Genomic DNA, 18,458 nt, shown 5'->3' on the forward strand with positions numbered 1-18,458 from the left:
TCTCTGAGTTTATTCCTCAAGCTCCCATTCCGGGCAGATGCCAGAAAGTATTTATTACCTGGAACTCTGGTCCGGATTGAAGCAACAAGCTCCTGGACAATTTCATCATTGCTTTTGCCCTCTCCGCCAGAGGAGGATCTTGGCTGAACCTCAAGGATGGTGGTGATTAGAGTGTTGGTCTCTTTGTACTGCAAAGGTGGTAGGAGAGCAGACAGGGAAGATGGAGTCAAGATGATGTTTGCCAAGCATATCGTTTGCATACAGGAATAAGTTTCCAAAAACTGAGGCGTTATTCCAACTGTGATGTGAATACAATGTGAGAGCATTCTAACCAAACTAAAAACAGATTACACTAAAAGGTGGTGTGTGTGTGTGTGTGTGTGTGTGCGTGTGTGTGTGTGTGCGTGTGTGTGTGTGTGCATGTGTGTGTACATGTATGCAGTGACATGTGAGTGCAGGTGTACATGTATGCAGTGACGTGTGAGTGGAGGTCAGAGGACAACTTGCAGGGGTCAGTTCTCTCCTTCCACTTAGGGGGTCTTAGGGATTGGACTCATGTCATCAGGCTTGGTGGCAGCAACCTTTATCTATCTACTAAGTCATCTCTCCAGCTCTCTCTCAATCAAAATTTAAGTGTACGGTACTGTTGACTGCATACACAATGCTGTTCAGCAGATCTCCAGATATATTCATCTTTCCTGACCCAAGGCTTATGCCCATTGATTAGAAAGGAAGGCCAAAGCTGCTTCACCATCAATAGTCATCTAATTGACTTTGCCCAGCATATAGTCCATTAGTGGGCTTGGCCTGCATCTCTAGCATGGGATCACTAAGCTTAGCAGAGTATTTCAGCTCCGTTTTTCCCAGCCTCTGTGCCAGAATGACACACAGTCTCCCACGGAGCTCTGGATGCAACATGGACGTGGGCATCTCTGACCTTGAACCGGAAGTCCAACAAGTTTCCTCTTCAATTGGCTTGGCTCAACTGTGTCTTTTAGGGCGTCTTCCTCCTTTCTTTCTTCCCCTACAGTAGGGTGACAGGCCCAGCAGCTGTGTGAACACAGGGCTGCTGCTTCTACTTCCAGTCCACGTGGTTGCTTGGGAGAGCATCTCTCAGCAGTGAATGGCTCTAAGGAGTGCTTGTCAGGCATGAGAAGGGACCTCATCGGGCTGACCAAGTGGCTCACCAGACAACCAGAGCACTCACTGTCCGAGCAGAATTTGACTCCTTGTTGGTTGTCATCTGGTTGTTCTTCACAGAAACATTAAAGTCCATTCTTAGAACAGCTCACTTCTTCCTCATATCCATCTCAGTTTTAGAAACTGACATTTTGGCAATGCACTGGGGTGACAGAAACAGGCTCAGAGAGCAGAGGAGGCTGATGTCACACGCCTGCAGATTTGTCCCCTTCCTGTCCCAATCAGTCTTTTACTGGTTTTTACTAAGCATTTATTTAAATATAACTCACTAAGTGTAGGAAGAAATCTTTTGTGTTAAGACCACTGTGGTGGTTTAAATATGCTTGACCCAGGGAGTGGCACTATTAGGAGGTGTGGCCTTTGGAGTAGACATGGCCTTGTTGGAGGAAACATGGCACTGTGGGTGTGGGCTTTAAGACCCGTGTCCTAAATGCCTGGAAGTCAGTATTCTAATAGTAGCATTCAGGTGAAGATGTAGAACTCTCAGCTCCTCCTGCACCAGGCCTGCCTGGATGCTGCCATGTTCCTACCTTGATGATGATGGACTGAATCTCTGAACCTGTAAGTCAGCCCCAATTAAATGTTGACCTTATAAGAGTTGCCTTGGTCATGGTGTCTGTTCACAGCAGTAAAACCACATTGATTAAAAGGGGCAGTTACTCAACCTAAGCAGACCATGCTACTTCCTAATGATCCACTTTGATACAAAGATTTTTCTCTCGCTAAAGGCAACTTGCAAACAAATGGAAGACCGATTGCAAACTTCTCCTTCTTTCCTGAAAACAGGAGTTAAAAAACTCACATGAAAGAAAACCTTCTGTTATCAGGAGAAAAGAACCACTCTTCCAGGGGGATCTGGTAGAAAGAGACCTTGTTAAAATACAATAGTCTTGCCGGGCATGGTGGTGCATGCCTCTAATCCCAGCACTTGGGAGGCAGAGGCAGTCAGATCTCTGTGAGTTCAAGGCCAGCCAGGTCTACACAGTGAGTTCCAGGACAGCTAGGGATATGAAGAGAGACACTGTCTCAGGAAGAAAAAAAAATCTAAGTCTTCCCAGGGAAGAACACACATCTACCAAATGCTCAGCCCTGAAAACATATTACCAGTAACATAATACGGACTGAGCTGAGCAGATTGCGTTTATGTATTTAGGAACGTACATACATGCACACGCATACAACATGACCACCACCACCACCACCACCACCACCACCACCACCACCACCACCACCACCACCACCACCAATTAAAGAAAAGAGGCCATGGATTTGGAAGAGAGTAAGGGGATGGTACATGAGAGGGCTTGAGAGGGATAACGTTATTCTCTTATAATCTACGATAATAATAACAACAACAGACACAGAGCGCCACATTCTGCTCTGGCCTGTCACATCCTTTAGTCGCTTCTCTTCCTGCTGACTCCCTGTGTGTAACCAGGCGACTAAGTGTGTGCACTTTCTTTGGGCTTCATTTGTCACTGGTGTCACACAAAGCTTATATTAAATCTGTAAATTTTTCCCCTGTGACTCTGTACCAAGAATGCCAGCCCAGTTCTGTGGCTCAGCTGGGACCCTGAGAGGGTGAAAACAGCGCTGTGCTTTCCCTGTGCAGGCACACATGGTGGGTGGATGGGATCTTGTCTCTCCTACACATGCGCAGCTGTTTCTCTCTCCTTGCTCTTAGTGCGTCCCATGGCAGATGAGCTATATGGTGGTTTGGGAGGGGTTGAGAGTCTCAGGGGGAAAGAAAGATAACTGCAGATATGACATCCCTGATGCCAGTGATTCCAGAGGACCCTCCCCGAAACTCAGGGTTTGCATATAATGTGCTGTGCCCCTTGCAGAGGAAGGAGGAGCAGCCTTTGGTTAAACTTGGGTCACTTGCCCACCTCTGTGCATTATATTATGGGTATCAGTGGTTTGCTTACACTTTTGTGCACTGTGTGCATGCGTGTCTGTGGAGGCCAGCAGAGGGCATTGAATCCCCTGGAACTGGAGTTACAGATGGTTATGAGCTGCCATGTTGGTGTTGGGAATCGAACCCAAGTCCTCTGGAAGAACAGCCAGTGCTTTTAACTGCTGAGATATTGTTCCAATTTCCATCTTATCAGACTTTTATGGAAGAAAATTGGGACAATTGCTCAAAGGGAAGTGGCTTCATTGCTAATCCAGAACTGTTGAAGGAGAAGAGGTGTAGAGAAGAACAGGCCCTGGACTTATTACACATCTGCTCTCCTAGCCATTCTGAAACCAACGGGAAAACGCAAAAGTCTCCACATTTGGTTTACAATGCTGTATGAGGGGATGGGAGGGCAGCTTTAACCCTCCTGAAGCTGTCCTCAAGAGAGGCTGCAGCCCTCCTGTGCTCTTTCCCTTATCCTCTCCCCCTCTCTTGCCTTCTCCCTCCACCTTTCAGACAAGCGGTCGGAGGTCAGAGAGGAGTAACTAGAAGGTTTAGCCGCACATGTATTCTCCTGAGAGCTGAATGAGAGAATCAGGACACATCATACCCCACTGAAGGAGCTCTATCATTGTTGGCAAACATGAAATGAGCTTTCCAGAGATTCCAGTGTTGTTAGATTCCTTGATATTGAGGTAGACTTCACCTTCTAACATGTGACAAAACTTACACTGGAAAGAAAGACAATTTCCCTGACCAGATATATTCAGGGAGAATCTAATCCTTGACTGTTAGAGGTGCCTGGAACCCTCAGAGCCATAGCTCTGCTCTCTAAAGATGCCCGAGATGGCATGACGAAAGTGAGCCAGGTGAGCTGTGTCCAGGGTCAGGAGGGGCTCTCAAATGCTAGAGTTCAGACTACTCTCAGGTAAGAGTCGTCAGGAGATCTAGACAGAGGAGTAAAATAATCCACTGTGCTTTAGAGCACGGGTTCTCAACCTGCCTAATGCTGTGACCCTTTAATACACTTCCTCGTGTTGTGATGACCCCCCCAACCATAAAAGTATTTTCATTGTTACTTCATATACGTGATTTTACTACTGCTATAAATCCATATATAAATATCTGTGTTTCCTGATGCTCTTATGTGACCCCTGTGAAAGTGTCATTTGATCTCAAAAGGGTCAACCCACTGCTGCTTTGAAGCCAGTGCTGTGGTCTGGTGTGTCAACTACTTTGAGAGAGCAAGGTTAGTTATCCTCCTTGGATATGTTCACACAGGATCTGAATCCAAGGGCTGAGAAGAGACACTTCGAGCGTTTATAACAGTACTGCTCTGATCTAAGCATGCATATCCATAACTGTTGTGTAACATGAGCCAAATGTGTCCAGTGTGGGGGAGAAGAGAATGTACACACACACACACACACACACACACACACACACACACACACACACACATGCACACGCACATCCTTAGGCTTCTGTGAAGGCTGTGTCTAGCTTTATTAATTTTTCTTGAGCATCAGCGGGTACCATCTTCATCTTGCAGAGTATGGCGTCCAGAATGATTCTGGACACTGCGGGAAGATGAGTCTCATTAATGACTTTAAAGGCACCAGGCTGAATTGACACCATTGTTGAAGAAAAGGTTAGCCAGTCTTTTACTTGTTTCCAAAAGGCATTATAGCTCACAGAGCTGTGCGAGCAGAAAGACTGTTTTGAGTTTATATACACAATATAAATATGTATTTTAAGCAGAAAGAACACTTACCTGAAACACTAGGTTAGCATTTTCATGCATTCCAAAGATTTCTGGATCATCTATCAAAGGTAGATCTTCAATGTAGTCCTTAAACTCTTGGAGGCTGTCAGCCAAGGGGGCAAAATAGATGCCTGTCATTAAAAAAAAAAAAAAACCACAAAAGATAAATGTGTATGAAATGGACCAGCACTGCCTGACTTGATTTTTATTTTAATTTAAAAATTGTCTGTATATGTGTTCATCTTCTGAGTTCATGTGCCTGGGGAGCCAGAAAGAGCACTGGGTTTCTTGGAGGTAGAGTTACAGGTGTTTGCTGCCACCCAACATGGGCGCTGGGAACAGAACACATGCCCTCTCCAAGGACAGTGTGTGCTCTTACCCACTCAGCCATTGTTCCAGCCCCATAGTTTCACTGAGTTCTCTTGAGGCTGTGAGCATCAGAGATTAGTATTGCGCCCAAAGGATTATGGGCACTGTTGGAAGTGAGTCTCACTAAGGGGTCCAGATTTCTGCTCGCGTTAGAAACTGTCTTTGCGTTGCTTTTGTAAATAGATTCTAATTTCTTAAATCAAAGGCCACATTTGCAAAGTGTTGAAATATAGGGCCACTGCCCTTTTCCTAATGATGACAAGACATACAGTTGACTTGAAGCAGTGTCTAGCAACTCGACAATAGGAGCGTTTGTGAGCTGTCGTAATAGGAGTCCTTCCTCTAAGGGACTGACACCCATGGCCATCGATCTACCTACTGTCTGACTCCGAATGAGTCACCTTCAATTCATACATCTTCAGTACTCAATATTCGGTAATGGAAGTGTTCTCTAATTATATTAAAAGTACATCAGGCCAGAGCTCTGAGGATGCGGTTAGATGGAATTCAATCCAGCTTAATGCAGAGCTAATTTACAGTGTTGTGTTCTTTCTATCAAACCAGCTCTGAGAGTCAAACATGGGGATGGGGTGAAGCTGTGAAGATGGACCTAGAGCCTTGGAAAAACTGAAAGATGCTGTCTGAGGCTTCTCGGGAAGGGATGTCCCCCATGAAAGTCACTTACCTGATTCAGAGTACGTATACTCATCCTCCAATGTTTCGGGAGAGAAAAATCTTTTCAGGACAGTTCGAAGGCATCTCTGATCCCAGGTGTCTGTCACTCTCCCGCCATAGGTGATCTCACCTGGAGCGAAACTTGCATTTTAAAACATATTACTACTTATCTTTTACACTAATAGATGCACCCAAATCTTAATAGGTTTACATTTATATTCACAATCAGTTGGTGTCACAAGCAGTTGCTATGTCCCTTTAAGATCATAAATCAAGTTTTAAAAAAATGAAATATCTAATATGTGTGCTACCCTAATCATTTTATTTTATTTTATTTTATTTTTCTGGAGTGATTTTACCTTTATGTTGTTCACTTTAAACCAATCATTACATTTCACAGTGATTTCTGGGGTCATTCAGAGTGATGGAGGCCATGGCCTGGTTGGCCTCACTGGGGAAGCTGCCCTGTTGGCTGGTGGGTGATGTTCCAAGAGCAGGAGAGCTGGTAAGCAATGTCCTCAGCAGTTTCCAGCTCAATCAGGCTGTCACCTGCTGTGGCCAGCGCACAGCAATCCACTCAGCTGCCTTGGAGTCGCCCCAGCAGAGATGGGTGCCATCTTCTGCTGCTCAGCCTTTCCCACCACAAATCTGGCTCTCTCTGCTTCCTGTTTGGCTTCTACCACCTCTGTGAGAGACTTGAGGATCTCTGTGGTGATAGACGGCAGCACTCGCTCGTCAGAGTGCTCGCCAATGCTGGTATAGATATGAGGAAGCTGGCTGGCCACCGGTCGGAAGAGGATGCATAGTGTGATGTTGACATTCTGCAAGACTTTGCTGCCAGTGATGACCGGCACATTCCATGGTCGAGAGTGGCAGTCAAAGATAATTGGTTCCTGTACCCAAGGGAGGAGAAAGTGAGTCCCTTCCTCTACCACAATGCCCTGCACACCATGGAATTGGCCAAAGATGGCAGCTCTGTGTTCAGCATCCACGTTATATAAAGCAGAGTTCACCACGCCTCCTGCAACTGCTAACGCCAGGCCCAACTTTCCGATGGACTCAAACGCTTTGGCAGCCATGACTCCTTCTGTTGCTTCCTTCCACTCACGCCTGCTTTCACTCTGACCTCTACGTGAATTCTTTATTTTACTTTTTAAAATTGTATGTGTATGTTCGTGGTCCTGTGAGCTTAGATGCACTGTGTGCATGCAGGAGCCCACAGGAGCCAGAAAAGGCCGTCAGATCCCTCGGAAGTCAAGCAGTCCTGAGTGCCTATGTCAGTGCTGGGACTTGAACCTGGATCCTTTGCAAGAGCAGCTCTTAGCTGCTGAGCCACCTCTTCAGTCCTAGAATTCTACTTTATCCTTTTCAATAGCAAGAACTAAAGCCATTGGGCTTTACTTCCCCCTTTCTTTGTTTCAGAATGTTCCTGATGTTGCCCTCCCCCAGTGACTGTCAGATTTTAAAATGTTCTCACTTTCCGTGAGATGTTGCTTCTGTTTGGGCTCACTGAGTAAACAGAACCTTGCATTTGTAGGAAGACAAATCTGTACACACCTCATAAATGATTGCTACCAAGCCAGGAAATTGAAAAGATGGATCCCAAGTGAAAGAGAGAGCTTGCCTGTCAGAGATCATGTCAGAGGGAATTCAAAGTTATGGCTGCACTCTCTCTCTCTCCAGAGATGCTTCAGTGTTGTTCCAAAATACGTGAGTGGGGAGGGAGCATGGCAAATAACTTTTGATGTTGGTAGAGTGCCTTGGGAAGAGTCTAGACACATTGACACACTTTTCTATTTATCACTGTAGTGTTCCCAGTAGGATTCCATGTATGGAAATTGTCAAGGTTGATGTAAGGCTTTAACATATTGACTCATGTTAAATATTTAAGGTATGCCAGGGGCTGAGGTGTCAGTAAAGTGCCTGCTGTACCTGGATGAGAGGCAGAGTTTGGATCCCCAGCATCTACATAAAAGCCAGGCCGATGGCTTGTGTCTATACTCCCAGAACTTGGGGGAGAACAGAGACAGCTGGGTCCCTGGGGCGCACTGGCCAGTCAGCTTGGCCAAATAGGCCAGCTCCAGGTTCAGTGAGAGACCCTGCCTCAAAAAGGTGAAAACCTGCCAGTGGCCACACACATCCCAAGAAAAAATGGCTCCCTGCTTCGCATAGGGGGAGTAGGAGGGAGAAGAAGAAGGTATATGTGACTGAGATGCACTTGATATGTATAGGAAATTTTCAAATAATAAAAAAAAATGAAGTGAGGAGTGATTGAGCAATGCTCTTTATGCTTCTAGGCTTCACATGTACATACATGTTCAATCACACACTTGGGTATGTACACATACCACACACACACACACACACACACACACACACACACACACACACAAATGATGTCTGGAATTATTGTTTTTGGTGATAAATGTCTCCCCGATTTTCTATGTGCAGATATTTACATGATGTGCTTATCATTATTTATGTTCCTAGTGGGGACATCAGTTGTCACTGGAAACATTAAATGCTGGGGGTGAACACAGTCTTGACAGGGGCCAGGGAGGTGTAAGCCAACAGCTCTGCTCCATGGCCTGATGCCCTGGCCACAGGCATATACTGACCAGTGATGTAAATTAGCGCATCCCAGGGGATCTTCCCTTCGTGACAGTAGAGGTTGAGGTTCAGTAAGGCACATTCTCTGTCACTGTCATTAAACTCATAGCAGATATTCCAGCCCAGGGGGCCAAACTTCTTCCTCTCCTAGAAAGGATGAAAATATCCTGAGATAAAATTGATGAACTTGATTTTGTTTAATGACAAAGAAGTTAATTTTCAGTATTGAAAGATACAAGTTTTCATTAATGGCGGGCATCTCCATACAGCAACCAGTTAAAAACATTTGGTTAGGTTTCAGCCAGGCCTTTACCAAGGAGGCCATACACATCTTCATTTAGTGGTCCCCATGTTTCTAAAAGAGAATCTGTTTTTCTTTGAGATTTGGCAGACTTACCAAAGGAAAAAAATCTGTTCTACAGGGTAAAATCAAACATTTCAAATTAGGGGAAAAAAATTCCACCCAGAGTTTGGCATAAAAATATACTTTAATTATAAAACAGAAAGGGAAATGGGGGTGGGGACAGAGAATCCTTGTCCTAGTTTTATTTCTATCACCCTGATAAAGTGTTCTGACAGAAAGCAACTTAAGGGAGAAAGGATTTATTTGTATTTTCAACTCCCGGTGACAGCCCATTCCCATGGGGAGACCGTGGCAGCAGGAACTTGAAGTGACTGGTCTCATCGCATGTGTGGGGCATGCGGCAGACGTGTAATACATGGAACAGATGGGAGGAAGCTGGTGCTGGTTTGAAAGTTATTCTCACAGGGTTTAGGGCTCTGGTCATAGGTAAGGAGGAGTCTCTTAAAGGAGGTAGAACTCATCCAAAGGAGCAGGTAGGAGGAGACGACCACAAGGAAAATAAATCAACCAAACTGTATGGCGACATGCACCTACCATCCCAGCAGCGGGGAGGCTAGGACAGGAAGGCTGCAAATTCGAGCAAAGTCCAGGCTGTGTGGTAAGTGTGAGTGTGGAGATTGTGTCGAGACGACAACCAACCAACCAATCAACCAGCCAACCAAAAACCCCCAAACAAACAAAAAACAAAACAAAACAAAAAAACAGGTGAACTTGAAGATTGGAAAAATATATGTGGGTGAAAAAAAGAATAAAAATGTTCTTGGAGTTTTCATCGTAGGTTATTGAGTGAAAGGGACCACCAAGTTTGGGACTCGATTCTGGACAGGAAGCAGGTTAGGGTGTGTGGAGCACAGTTCAGCTGTTGAACTGGACCTCGTGTGTTCACCTGGGCGATGGTATTCCCCAGGTAGTTCAGGAAAGAGGCAAGAGCTGTGAGCCACTGAGGCACGGAAGCACAGACTGGTGGCTGAGCTAAATGAACTTTGGCTTCAACACAGAATGGGCCCTTAGGGTTTTAAGACACCATTTTAAAAATTTCACCTGCGTCTTAACTACTTATGCACGTCTGTCATGGACCATGTCCTTACTGCTGCTGAGAGGCAGAATCGAAGTCTGGAGACACGCCCAGAGGCTTAAGACCCATGTCAGGTAGCCCTCAACTGTCGCTAACTCCAGCACCGGGGGATCCAGCTCCCTCTTCTGGTAGTCCCTGAGCACCCATGCACATGTGATTTACACACAGCAGACACATACACATAAATAAGTGAAAATAAGCGAGCCTAAAGAAGGCAGAGGAGAGGGTGTACCTGAATAATTGCGTGGAAGAAACAAATGCCGAATATTAGTTTTCTCCATTTCATTCCAAGTATATTTTCTTCAAAAAACGAAGGTGTCATTTCAGTAAAGGCTCGTCTGATATTTGCACGCAGGCCTTTTGGAGGCTCATTGGTTACCTGGATATAGAAACAGCATACATGGCAGAGAGAGTGATTTTTGTGGAGTTGCGCTCTCTCTCTCTCTCTCTCTCTCTCTCTCTCTCTCTCTCCCTCCCTCCCTTCCTCTCTCTCTCTCTCTCTCTTTCTTTTTTTCTTTCTTTTGCATTATTTCTAGATAGCACACATAGACTGAAGTCATTGAGTATGGGTAACTGATACCCATGTGGGCATTCTTTGTGATTGTGTGCGTGTGTGTGTGTGTGTGTGTGTGTGTGTGTATGTATGTTCTTTTTTTTGCTGAGCAGAATTTTTTTTAAAAGATTTATTTATTTTATATAAATGAGTACACTGTAGCTGTGTTCAGACACACCAGAAGAGGGCATTGGATCTCTATACAGATGGTTGTGAGCCACCATGTGGTAGCTGGGAATTGAACTCAGGACCTTTGGAAGAGCAGTCAGTGCTTTTAACCGCTGAGCCATCTCTCCAGCACCATCTGTATGTTCTTATGTGTACATGTATGTGTGCTCAGGGAAGCTGAATGTGCTCAGGAGAATGTTAGGAATCCTGCTCGATTCCTCTCCATCTAATTTGTTTGCGGCAGGGTCTCTCACTGACCCTGCAGCTAAGGCTAGAGACTGGCAAGGCCTAGTACTTCTCTTATCTCTGCCCTCCTTAGCCCTGGGGCTACAGGCATATATGTTATAACTGACTTTTTATGTGGATGCTGGGGATTTGAACTCAGGTCCTTGTGCTTAGGCACCAAGTGCTATTACTCATTCTCTTAGTACCCCTGCTTTTTGTCTTGTTCAACCACACTCCATGGAGAGCAGAGGCTGGTAAGTTCCTTAGAACTATCATGGTTGAAACACCATCACGAGAACAACAGATATTTCCATTTGGTGTCTTTTTCTCCATAAAATATGAGCCAGAAAGCTTAGCAGGGGTCCATCTCAAAATACAGAACTGTCCTGTATCCTTTGTCCCACAATGTCCCATGATGTGAGGGAAGAGAGGAGAGAGGCATCTCTGGTTTCTCATATGCAGAGATTTTCCTCTTCCTGGAAACTCACTGCCCTGGGACCCAGCTGGAGGCTTTCCTGTCTGTGCAACGCGGAGACAGTCCCTCAGCGACCAACCGACAGGAAGTGAACATGGGGTTGAGAAAAACAGAGTGAGAGGGAGTCAGGAGGATGGAGAGAGAGATAGATGCACAGGAGGTATACGGTAGAAGGAGGCTTCTGAGACATGGCGAGAGAGACACTGCCGAGGAAGAAGGTCCACTGGGGTCTTTCTCGGCCCCTCTGAGCTAGCAGGGGTGAGTTTTCACCCCAGCCTCTGGCTCCTGATCTTCACTGGTAAAATCGAAAGACAGAGGGAAGACTCAGAGTTGCTGAATGGACAGTAGACCAGGGTATGCAGAAAGGACTGGACAGTAGACCAGGGTATGCAGAAAGGACTGGACAGTAGACCAGGGTATGCAGAAAGGACTGGACAGTAGACCAGGGTATGCAGAAAGGACTGGACAGTAGACCAGGGTATGCAGAAAGGACTGGACAGTAGACCAGGGTATGCAGAAAGGACTGAACAGTAGACCAGGGTATGCAGAAAGGACTGGACAGTAGACCAGGGTATGCAGAAAGGACTGGACAGTAGACCAGGGTATGCAGAAAGGACTGTCTTGGGAAGTCACTTCCCCCCTGCTCTCGTTTGAAAGAATTACCACTGTCTTCCACCTTCCCACCCAGGCCACAGGGCTCTCTGCAAACTCTGTGATGCCTGAGACCCTGGGTGGATGTTCAGAGATGAACCCTCTCATATTCTAGTTACGGTCATATATTACCTTGACAGAATTCTGAAGGACTGTCACAGGAAATGTGGAACAAGGCATGGAGCTTAGAAAGAGCCGGAAAGTGTCCTTGATGGACTGATCTGTTTAAAACAGAACCAAAACAGCAGGGAGGAAAGTTATAGCTTGCAGGAATATTGTGGGGTTTTTTTTTTAAACAAGGAGTAGTTATTCTAGGGAAGGAAAACAATGCTGTTACAGCCACTGAAAGACTCAGTTTATAAATTTCAAGTATATCCTAAAGTGCTTGAGGACAATGGTGTGAGTAGTCCCTCTTGAAACTTCCTGTCAGCTGGGCTGTGTAGTCTGGAAGCAGCACATTTCAATAAAGAAACTAGACATATCAACGAAAACATTTCCCTTTGTTTATTATATGTGTGTGTGTGTGTGTGTGTGTGTGCGCACACGCGCGCACGTGTGTTGTGTGTTCTTCGATAATTTTATGTGCATTTCAGCCCCTCCCCTAACTCCTCTCAGAACCCTTTGAATCTGTTGTTTGTTTGTTTGTTTGTTTGTTGTTGTTGTTTTGAGACAGGGTTTCTCCGTGTAGCTCTGACTGTCCTGGAAATCACTCTGTAGACCAGGCTGGTCTTGAACTCACAGAGGTCCTCCTGCCTCTGCCTCCCTAGTACTGGGGTCAAAGATGTGTGTTCTGCTGATCTAAGCTCTATGTACTGAGCAGTGAGCACTGCACTTTCATTTTATAGGGAAGACGTAACATCTTTTCTTGATGCAAGACTGTTTTCTGTTCCTTTTTATCATAGCTCTAAGACGCACTTCAAGGTCAGATGTCTTCCCACAGGATGCTATGTGAAGCAAATGATTCAGTGGGCCATCCCCTTACTGGGAGTCCAAAGGCCTGTTTCTGAATCCTAATTGTGGGGCTCCCCACAACCTCCCCATTGTCCAAGTTTTCCTTTTCATGAGGAGAGAGCACGAGGTCTAGAATGGAGATTTGCCACTAGACTGTCTAGACAAGAAAGGCTATGTGAGGATGGTGCCATGCTGGGGAAAGTATGTGCACAGCTTACTTGGGTCTGTGAAGGTTTTGATCAGCTCTTCCATTGCCAGCATCCAAGAAACGGCAAGATGGCAGTTCTGCAGAAATACCCAGTTTCCGGATTTCGTGGCATCCTTGATCATCTTCTCAGCAATGGGGCCCTGCCCTTGTCCCAGTGAAATTGACTGCACTCTGGATGGAACAACAGCAGAAGACTTTCTTGCAATATGGATATTTTAGTTAATTTAAAATTACATGTATTTATACACTCTGTAGGTATGTGGTATTTGCGTGACACATGCATGGGCACATGTGCTTAGGTTCCATGGCGTACATATGGAAGTCAGGGGACAATCACAGAAGCTGATTCTCTCTTTCTACCATTTGGGACTCAGGAACTGAATTTAGGTCATCAAGTTTGGTTGAATTGGGTTGGCCATGAATTTGAAATTCTCTTTCTTCACCTCCTTAGTGGTAGGATTACAGAATGAGACCTAGCTTGTCAAATCTTTTAAATGATCTCTCCTTTTCACTTAAGAGACATTTCCATATCAGATGATGTTTCCTAGATTAATCTTCTATTTAATGACTTTGCCTACTATGGAATATAAAAAAGTTGATTTTAGCTGGAGGTCAACATGTAGAAGAATGCAGATCGATCCATGCTTATCACCCTGTACAAAGCTTAAGTCCAAGTGGATCAAGGACCTCCACATCAAACCAGATACACTCAAACTAATAGAAGAAAAACTAGGGAAGCATCTGGAATGCATGGGCACTGGAAAAAATTTCCTGAACAAAACACCAATGGCTTATGCTCTAAGATCAAGAATCGACAAATGGGATCTCATAAAACTGCAAAGCTTCTGTAAGGCAAAGGACACTGTGGTTAGGACAAAACGGCAACCAACAGATTGGGAAAAGATCTTTACCAATCCTACAACAGATAGAGGCCTTATATCCAAAATATACAAAGAACTCAAGAAGTTAGACCGCAGGGAGACAAATAACCCTATTAAAAATGGGGTTCAGGGGCTGGGGATTTAGCTCAGTGGTAGAGGACTTACCTAGGAAGCGCAAGGCCCTGGGTTCGGTCCCCAGCTCCGAAAAAAAGAATAAAAAAAATGGGGTTCAGAGCTAAACAAAGAATTCACAGCTGAGGAATGCCGAATGGCTGAGAAACACCTAAAGAAATGTTCAACATCTTTAGTCATAAGGGAAATGCAAATCAAAACAACCCTGAGATTTCACCTCACACCAGTGAGAATGGCTAAGATCAAAAACTCAGGTGACAGCAGATGCTGGCGAGGATGCGGAGAAAGAGGAACACTCCTCCATTGTTGGTGGGATTGCAGACTGGTACAACCATTCTGGAAATCAGTCTGGAGGTTCCTCAGAAAATTGGACATTGAACTGCCTGAGGATCCAGCTATACCTCTCTTGGGCATATACCCAAAAGATGCCCCAACATATAAAAAAGACACGTGCTCCACTATGTTTATCGCAGCCTTATTTATAATAACCAGAAGCTGGAAAGAACCCAGATGCCCTTCAACAGAGGAATGGATACAGAAAATGTGGTACATCTACACAATGGAATATTACTCAGCTATCAAAAACAACGAGTTTATGAAATTCGTAGGCAAATGGTTGGAACTGGAAAATATCATCCTGAGTGAGGTAACCCAATCACAGAAAAACACACATGGTATGCACTCATTGATAAGTGGCTATTAGCCCAAATGCTTGAATTACCCTAGATGCCTAGAACAAATGAAACTCAAGACGGATGATCAAAATGTGAATGCTTCACTCCTTCTTTAAAAGGGGAACAAGAATACCCTTGGCAGGGAATAGAGAGGCAAAGATTAAAACAGAGACAGAAGGAACACCCATTCAGAGCCTGCCCCACATGTGGCCCATACATATACAGCCATCCAATTAGACAAGATGGATGAAGCAAAGAAGTGCAGGCCGACAGGAGCCGGATGTAGATCGCTCCCGAGAGACACAGCCAGAATACAGCAAACACAGAGGCGAATGCCAGCAGCAAACCACTGAACTGAGAATAGGACCCCCGTTGAAGGAATCAGAGAAAGAACTGGAAGAGCTTGAAGGGGCTCGAGACCCCATATGTACAACAATGCCAAGCAACCAGAGCTTCCAGGGACTAAGCCACTACCTAAAGTCTATACATGGACTGACCATGGACTCTGACCTCATAGGTAGCAATGAATATCCTAGTAAGAGCACCAGTGGAAGGGGAAGCCCTGGGTCCTGCTAAGACTGAACCCCCAGTGAACGTGATTGTTGGTGGGAGGGCGGCAATGGGGGGAGGATGGGGAGGGGAACACCCATGAAGAAGGGGAGGGGGGAGGGGGATGTTTGCCCGGAAACCGGGAAAGGGAATAACACTCTAAATGTATATAAGAAATACTCAAGTTAATAAAAAAATGTAAAAAAAAAAGTTGATTTTAAAGATACATAGAATAGGATCCTGACTCAAGCTGACCCTGGGTGAGGATAAAGGACAGCCAACAGGTGCAGGTGGACAGGAAGATTATGATATCAGGCTGACAATAGTTCATTGTATATTAAAACAAATGCTTGTAGAAAGGATTTTGATGGAGTTGTTAGTTACACAGATTTGATCATAACACACAGTGGACAAGTATGATGACTATGTACAGTTGTGAGTCATTTAGAATGTATTTAAAAGTTTTACTGAGTTAAGTTCAATGGCTTGCATTCTTCAAGGTAAGTTGCAAATCAACTATTTCCCTTGTGAATGAACCATACTCTCCCACCATTCTTGTTTCTTTGGATGTGTTGTAACTTATTTGAAATGTAGACATTCTGAATATATAATGTGGCATCTATGGAAACCAGGTTGTCCCCTCTCTTTGATGCTTACTACTGCTGCTTGTGTGGTTGCTATTTTTACTTAATGACTTTTATAATACCTGCATTCTTTTTTCTTCCTTTTTCTGAGACAGAGTTTCTCTGTCTGTGTACACATGGTGGTCCTGGATCTCTTTTTGTAGACCAGGCTGGCCTCAAACTCAGAGAACTCCCTGCCTCTGCCTCCTGAGTGCTGGCATTAAAGGTGTGGGCCACCACTGCTCAGCTAATGCCTGTGTTCTTTGCAGTGTGTATGCTGATCTCTCTGGTTGGTTGGCTTAGCGGTCATCTGGTAGTGAAGCAGAACTTTCACTCAGTGTCTGCACTGACAACAAATTGCTCGACTTGCCCACGGGCTCTGTAGGTCTGCCTGCTTCTCAGGGGTAAAGAAAATTCAACCTGCCTGCCTGTCAAACTGGGCATGGAGCAGACCAAAGCAATGGCTCCTCTTGGGTCTTGTCTGTTGACCTGGCTGGAGCTCATACTATCCCCTGTCCCCAATTTCTGCCTCTCAGACTTGGACTGGAGCTGTACACCATCAGCCCTTCAAAGCACCCAGGGTGCTGACTGCAGAATTTGGGACCTCTCAGACTTTGTAATTGCATGATCTAATTCCTTATAATAAAATTCTATACATAAACCACACACACACACACACACACACACACACACACACACACACACACACACCCATGTGCCACCCACATCAGTAGTCTATGATTCTTTGCAGAAGCTCAGTGTATATAAATCATGAAACCTAAATAAAGAGAGAGATCCATCACCTCTCTGTAACTCTCAGACCAGGGAGTAAGCCATACTAACAACGTGGATCCCATTGAGTTGGAGGTCATCTTGAGAAAGATGAAATTATAAGAACATAAAGAGTCCTGTTCTTAAATGTCTTTGAACATAAGGAGCAAGGTTCACTCTTTGTATGATTATGTGATTATTAATTATGTATTAAATGCTACGCAGGTTCTAGTAGATTTCCACTAGGTCGTATTTTAATTCTGGGCAATCTCTCTTTGGCTCAGATGGAATTCACACCAGCAGTTACCCTTCTTTAGGAATATGCATGGCCGAGGACTAACGCAGTTTAGTTTATTTATTGAGTAAAGATTACTTGAATGGAAAAGCTCTGTTCCACAGGGAGGAGCACTTTACTATAAGTGCTCTATAAAGACCATAGCCATATCGTATATACACATACATACTACATAAATGTATGCACACATATATAAAAATCATAAATAGGTATAACCTTGTGGTATGATCTTACCGTTCTGCATACCCGCTCTCCCTGGCAAACCTCTGAAAGGCACCCATGGGATCAGAGCCTGTGCTCAAGATAAACACCAGTGGGGTGCTGCTTGACATGTCCTGATACAGAGTGGCCAGGTCCACTGGAGGTGTCTCAATAAATTGTTTGCCAAGATTCTCTATCACAAAGTCAGTGAGAGCAAAAACCACCTGAAAGTTGGAAGGAGGGAAAAAGGTTAAAGTAGTATTCTACGTTGAGGACGCTTTGTGTTCCTATCCCAGTTTTTTCTCTCTTAAGAGGAGGGTGCTCCGTACTTTGGTATTTTAAGAAATAACTTGTTTACAAATGTATGTTTTAATTATGTGTATGTCTGCATGCGGCATGGGCCTGCGAGAGGACAGCAGGGGGCACTAGATCCCCTGGTGCTGCGTATGCCATGTGCATGCAAGGGACCGCTGGGTGCAGGCAATCAAACTCGGGACCTCCGAGTGTGTGAGTGAGTGTGTTTGTGGGCACGCATAGCGTGCATGTGAAGACATACGTGGATGAACATCAGAAGACAACTTTAGAAGCTTCGATCTCTCTCTTCCCATCCTGGGATCAGGGTACTGAACTTAGATCTTTGGGTTTGCACAGCAAGTGCTTTTACCACGGCTCACTAAGGATTTCTAAAGAATGGAATTTCATCTTTGAGTCTAAGCATGCTGCTTCTGAAGGAGGCTGAATTTGTGTCCCAAAGGGCAGCACCAGTGTTGGGATGTCCTGATGCAGCGTTTGACTCCAAGCAGGTATGGAGGTCATCGAGATCCACTTGCCTCTCCCTCCAAAGTGCTGTGACTACAGACATGTGTCACCATGTCTGCCCCAAATCCCATTTACTTAGCAAGTCATTCTCTGGAGCCAAGACAGGGGCAATGCTCCTGAACGGTTCGATGAGGGTGTCCAGGTGGCAGGGAGGTGCCTGGCACACTGTCATTTTCGAGCCTCCTTTTCAGTGTGGTCTTGTCCGTGGTCTTGGCTGACTTGGGTTTTTGAGTCCTCTGGAGTAATTGGGTTATTCTCATTTTAAAAACACAACCTGATTCTAGACCCTTCATGTTAACTTGGGAAGCAAGTTTTATTTGGTAG

General features: G+C 45.0%; 1 protein-coding gene and 1 pseudogene across 1 annotated transcript in view; both read right to left on the reverse strand.

Moving 5' to 3' along the window:
- Dnah6 (dynein, axonemal, heavy chain 6) overlaps positions 1–18,458 on the reverse strand; it is a 213,022-nt gene that overhangs the window by 12,423 nt on the left and 182,141 nt on the right. Inside the window, 8 exon segments of the mRNA NM_001419792.1 lie at positions 59–188; positions 4,875–4,996; positions 5,920–6,039; positions 8,528–8,666; positions 10,191–10,337; positions 12,163–12,251; positions 13,200–13,360; positions 17,349–17,539. Of these exon segments, the coding sequence (NP_001406721.1) occupies positions 59–188; positions 4,875–4,996; positions 5,920–6,039; positions 8,528–8,666; positions 10,191–10,337; positions 12,163–12,251; positions 13,200–13,360; positions 17,349–17,539 (1,099 nt within the window).
- Positions 6,358–7,065, reverse strand: LOC147994916 (prohibitin 1 pseudogene; annotated as a pseudogene).

The sequence above is a fragment of the Rattus norvegicus genome, chromosome 4 (genome assembly GCF_021556685.1).
Source record: "Rattus norvegicus strain SHRSP/BbbUtx chromosome 4, alternate assembly SHRSP_T2T, whole genome shotgun sequence".
Classification (NCBI taxonomy): Eukaryota; Metazoa; Chordata; class Mammalia; order Rodentia; family Muridae; genus Rattus; species Rattus norvegicus.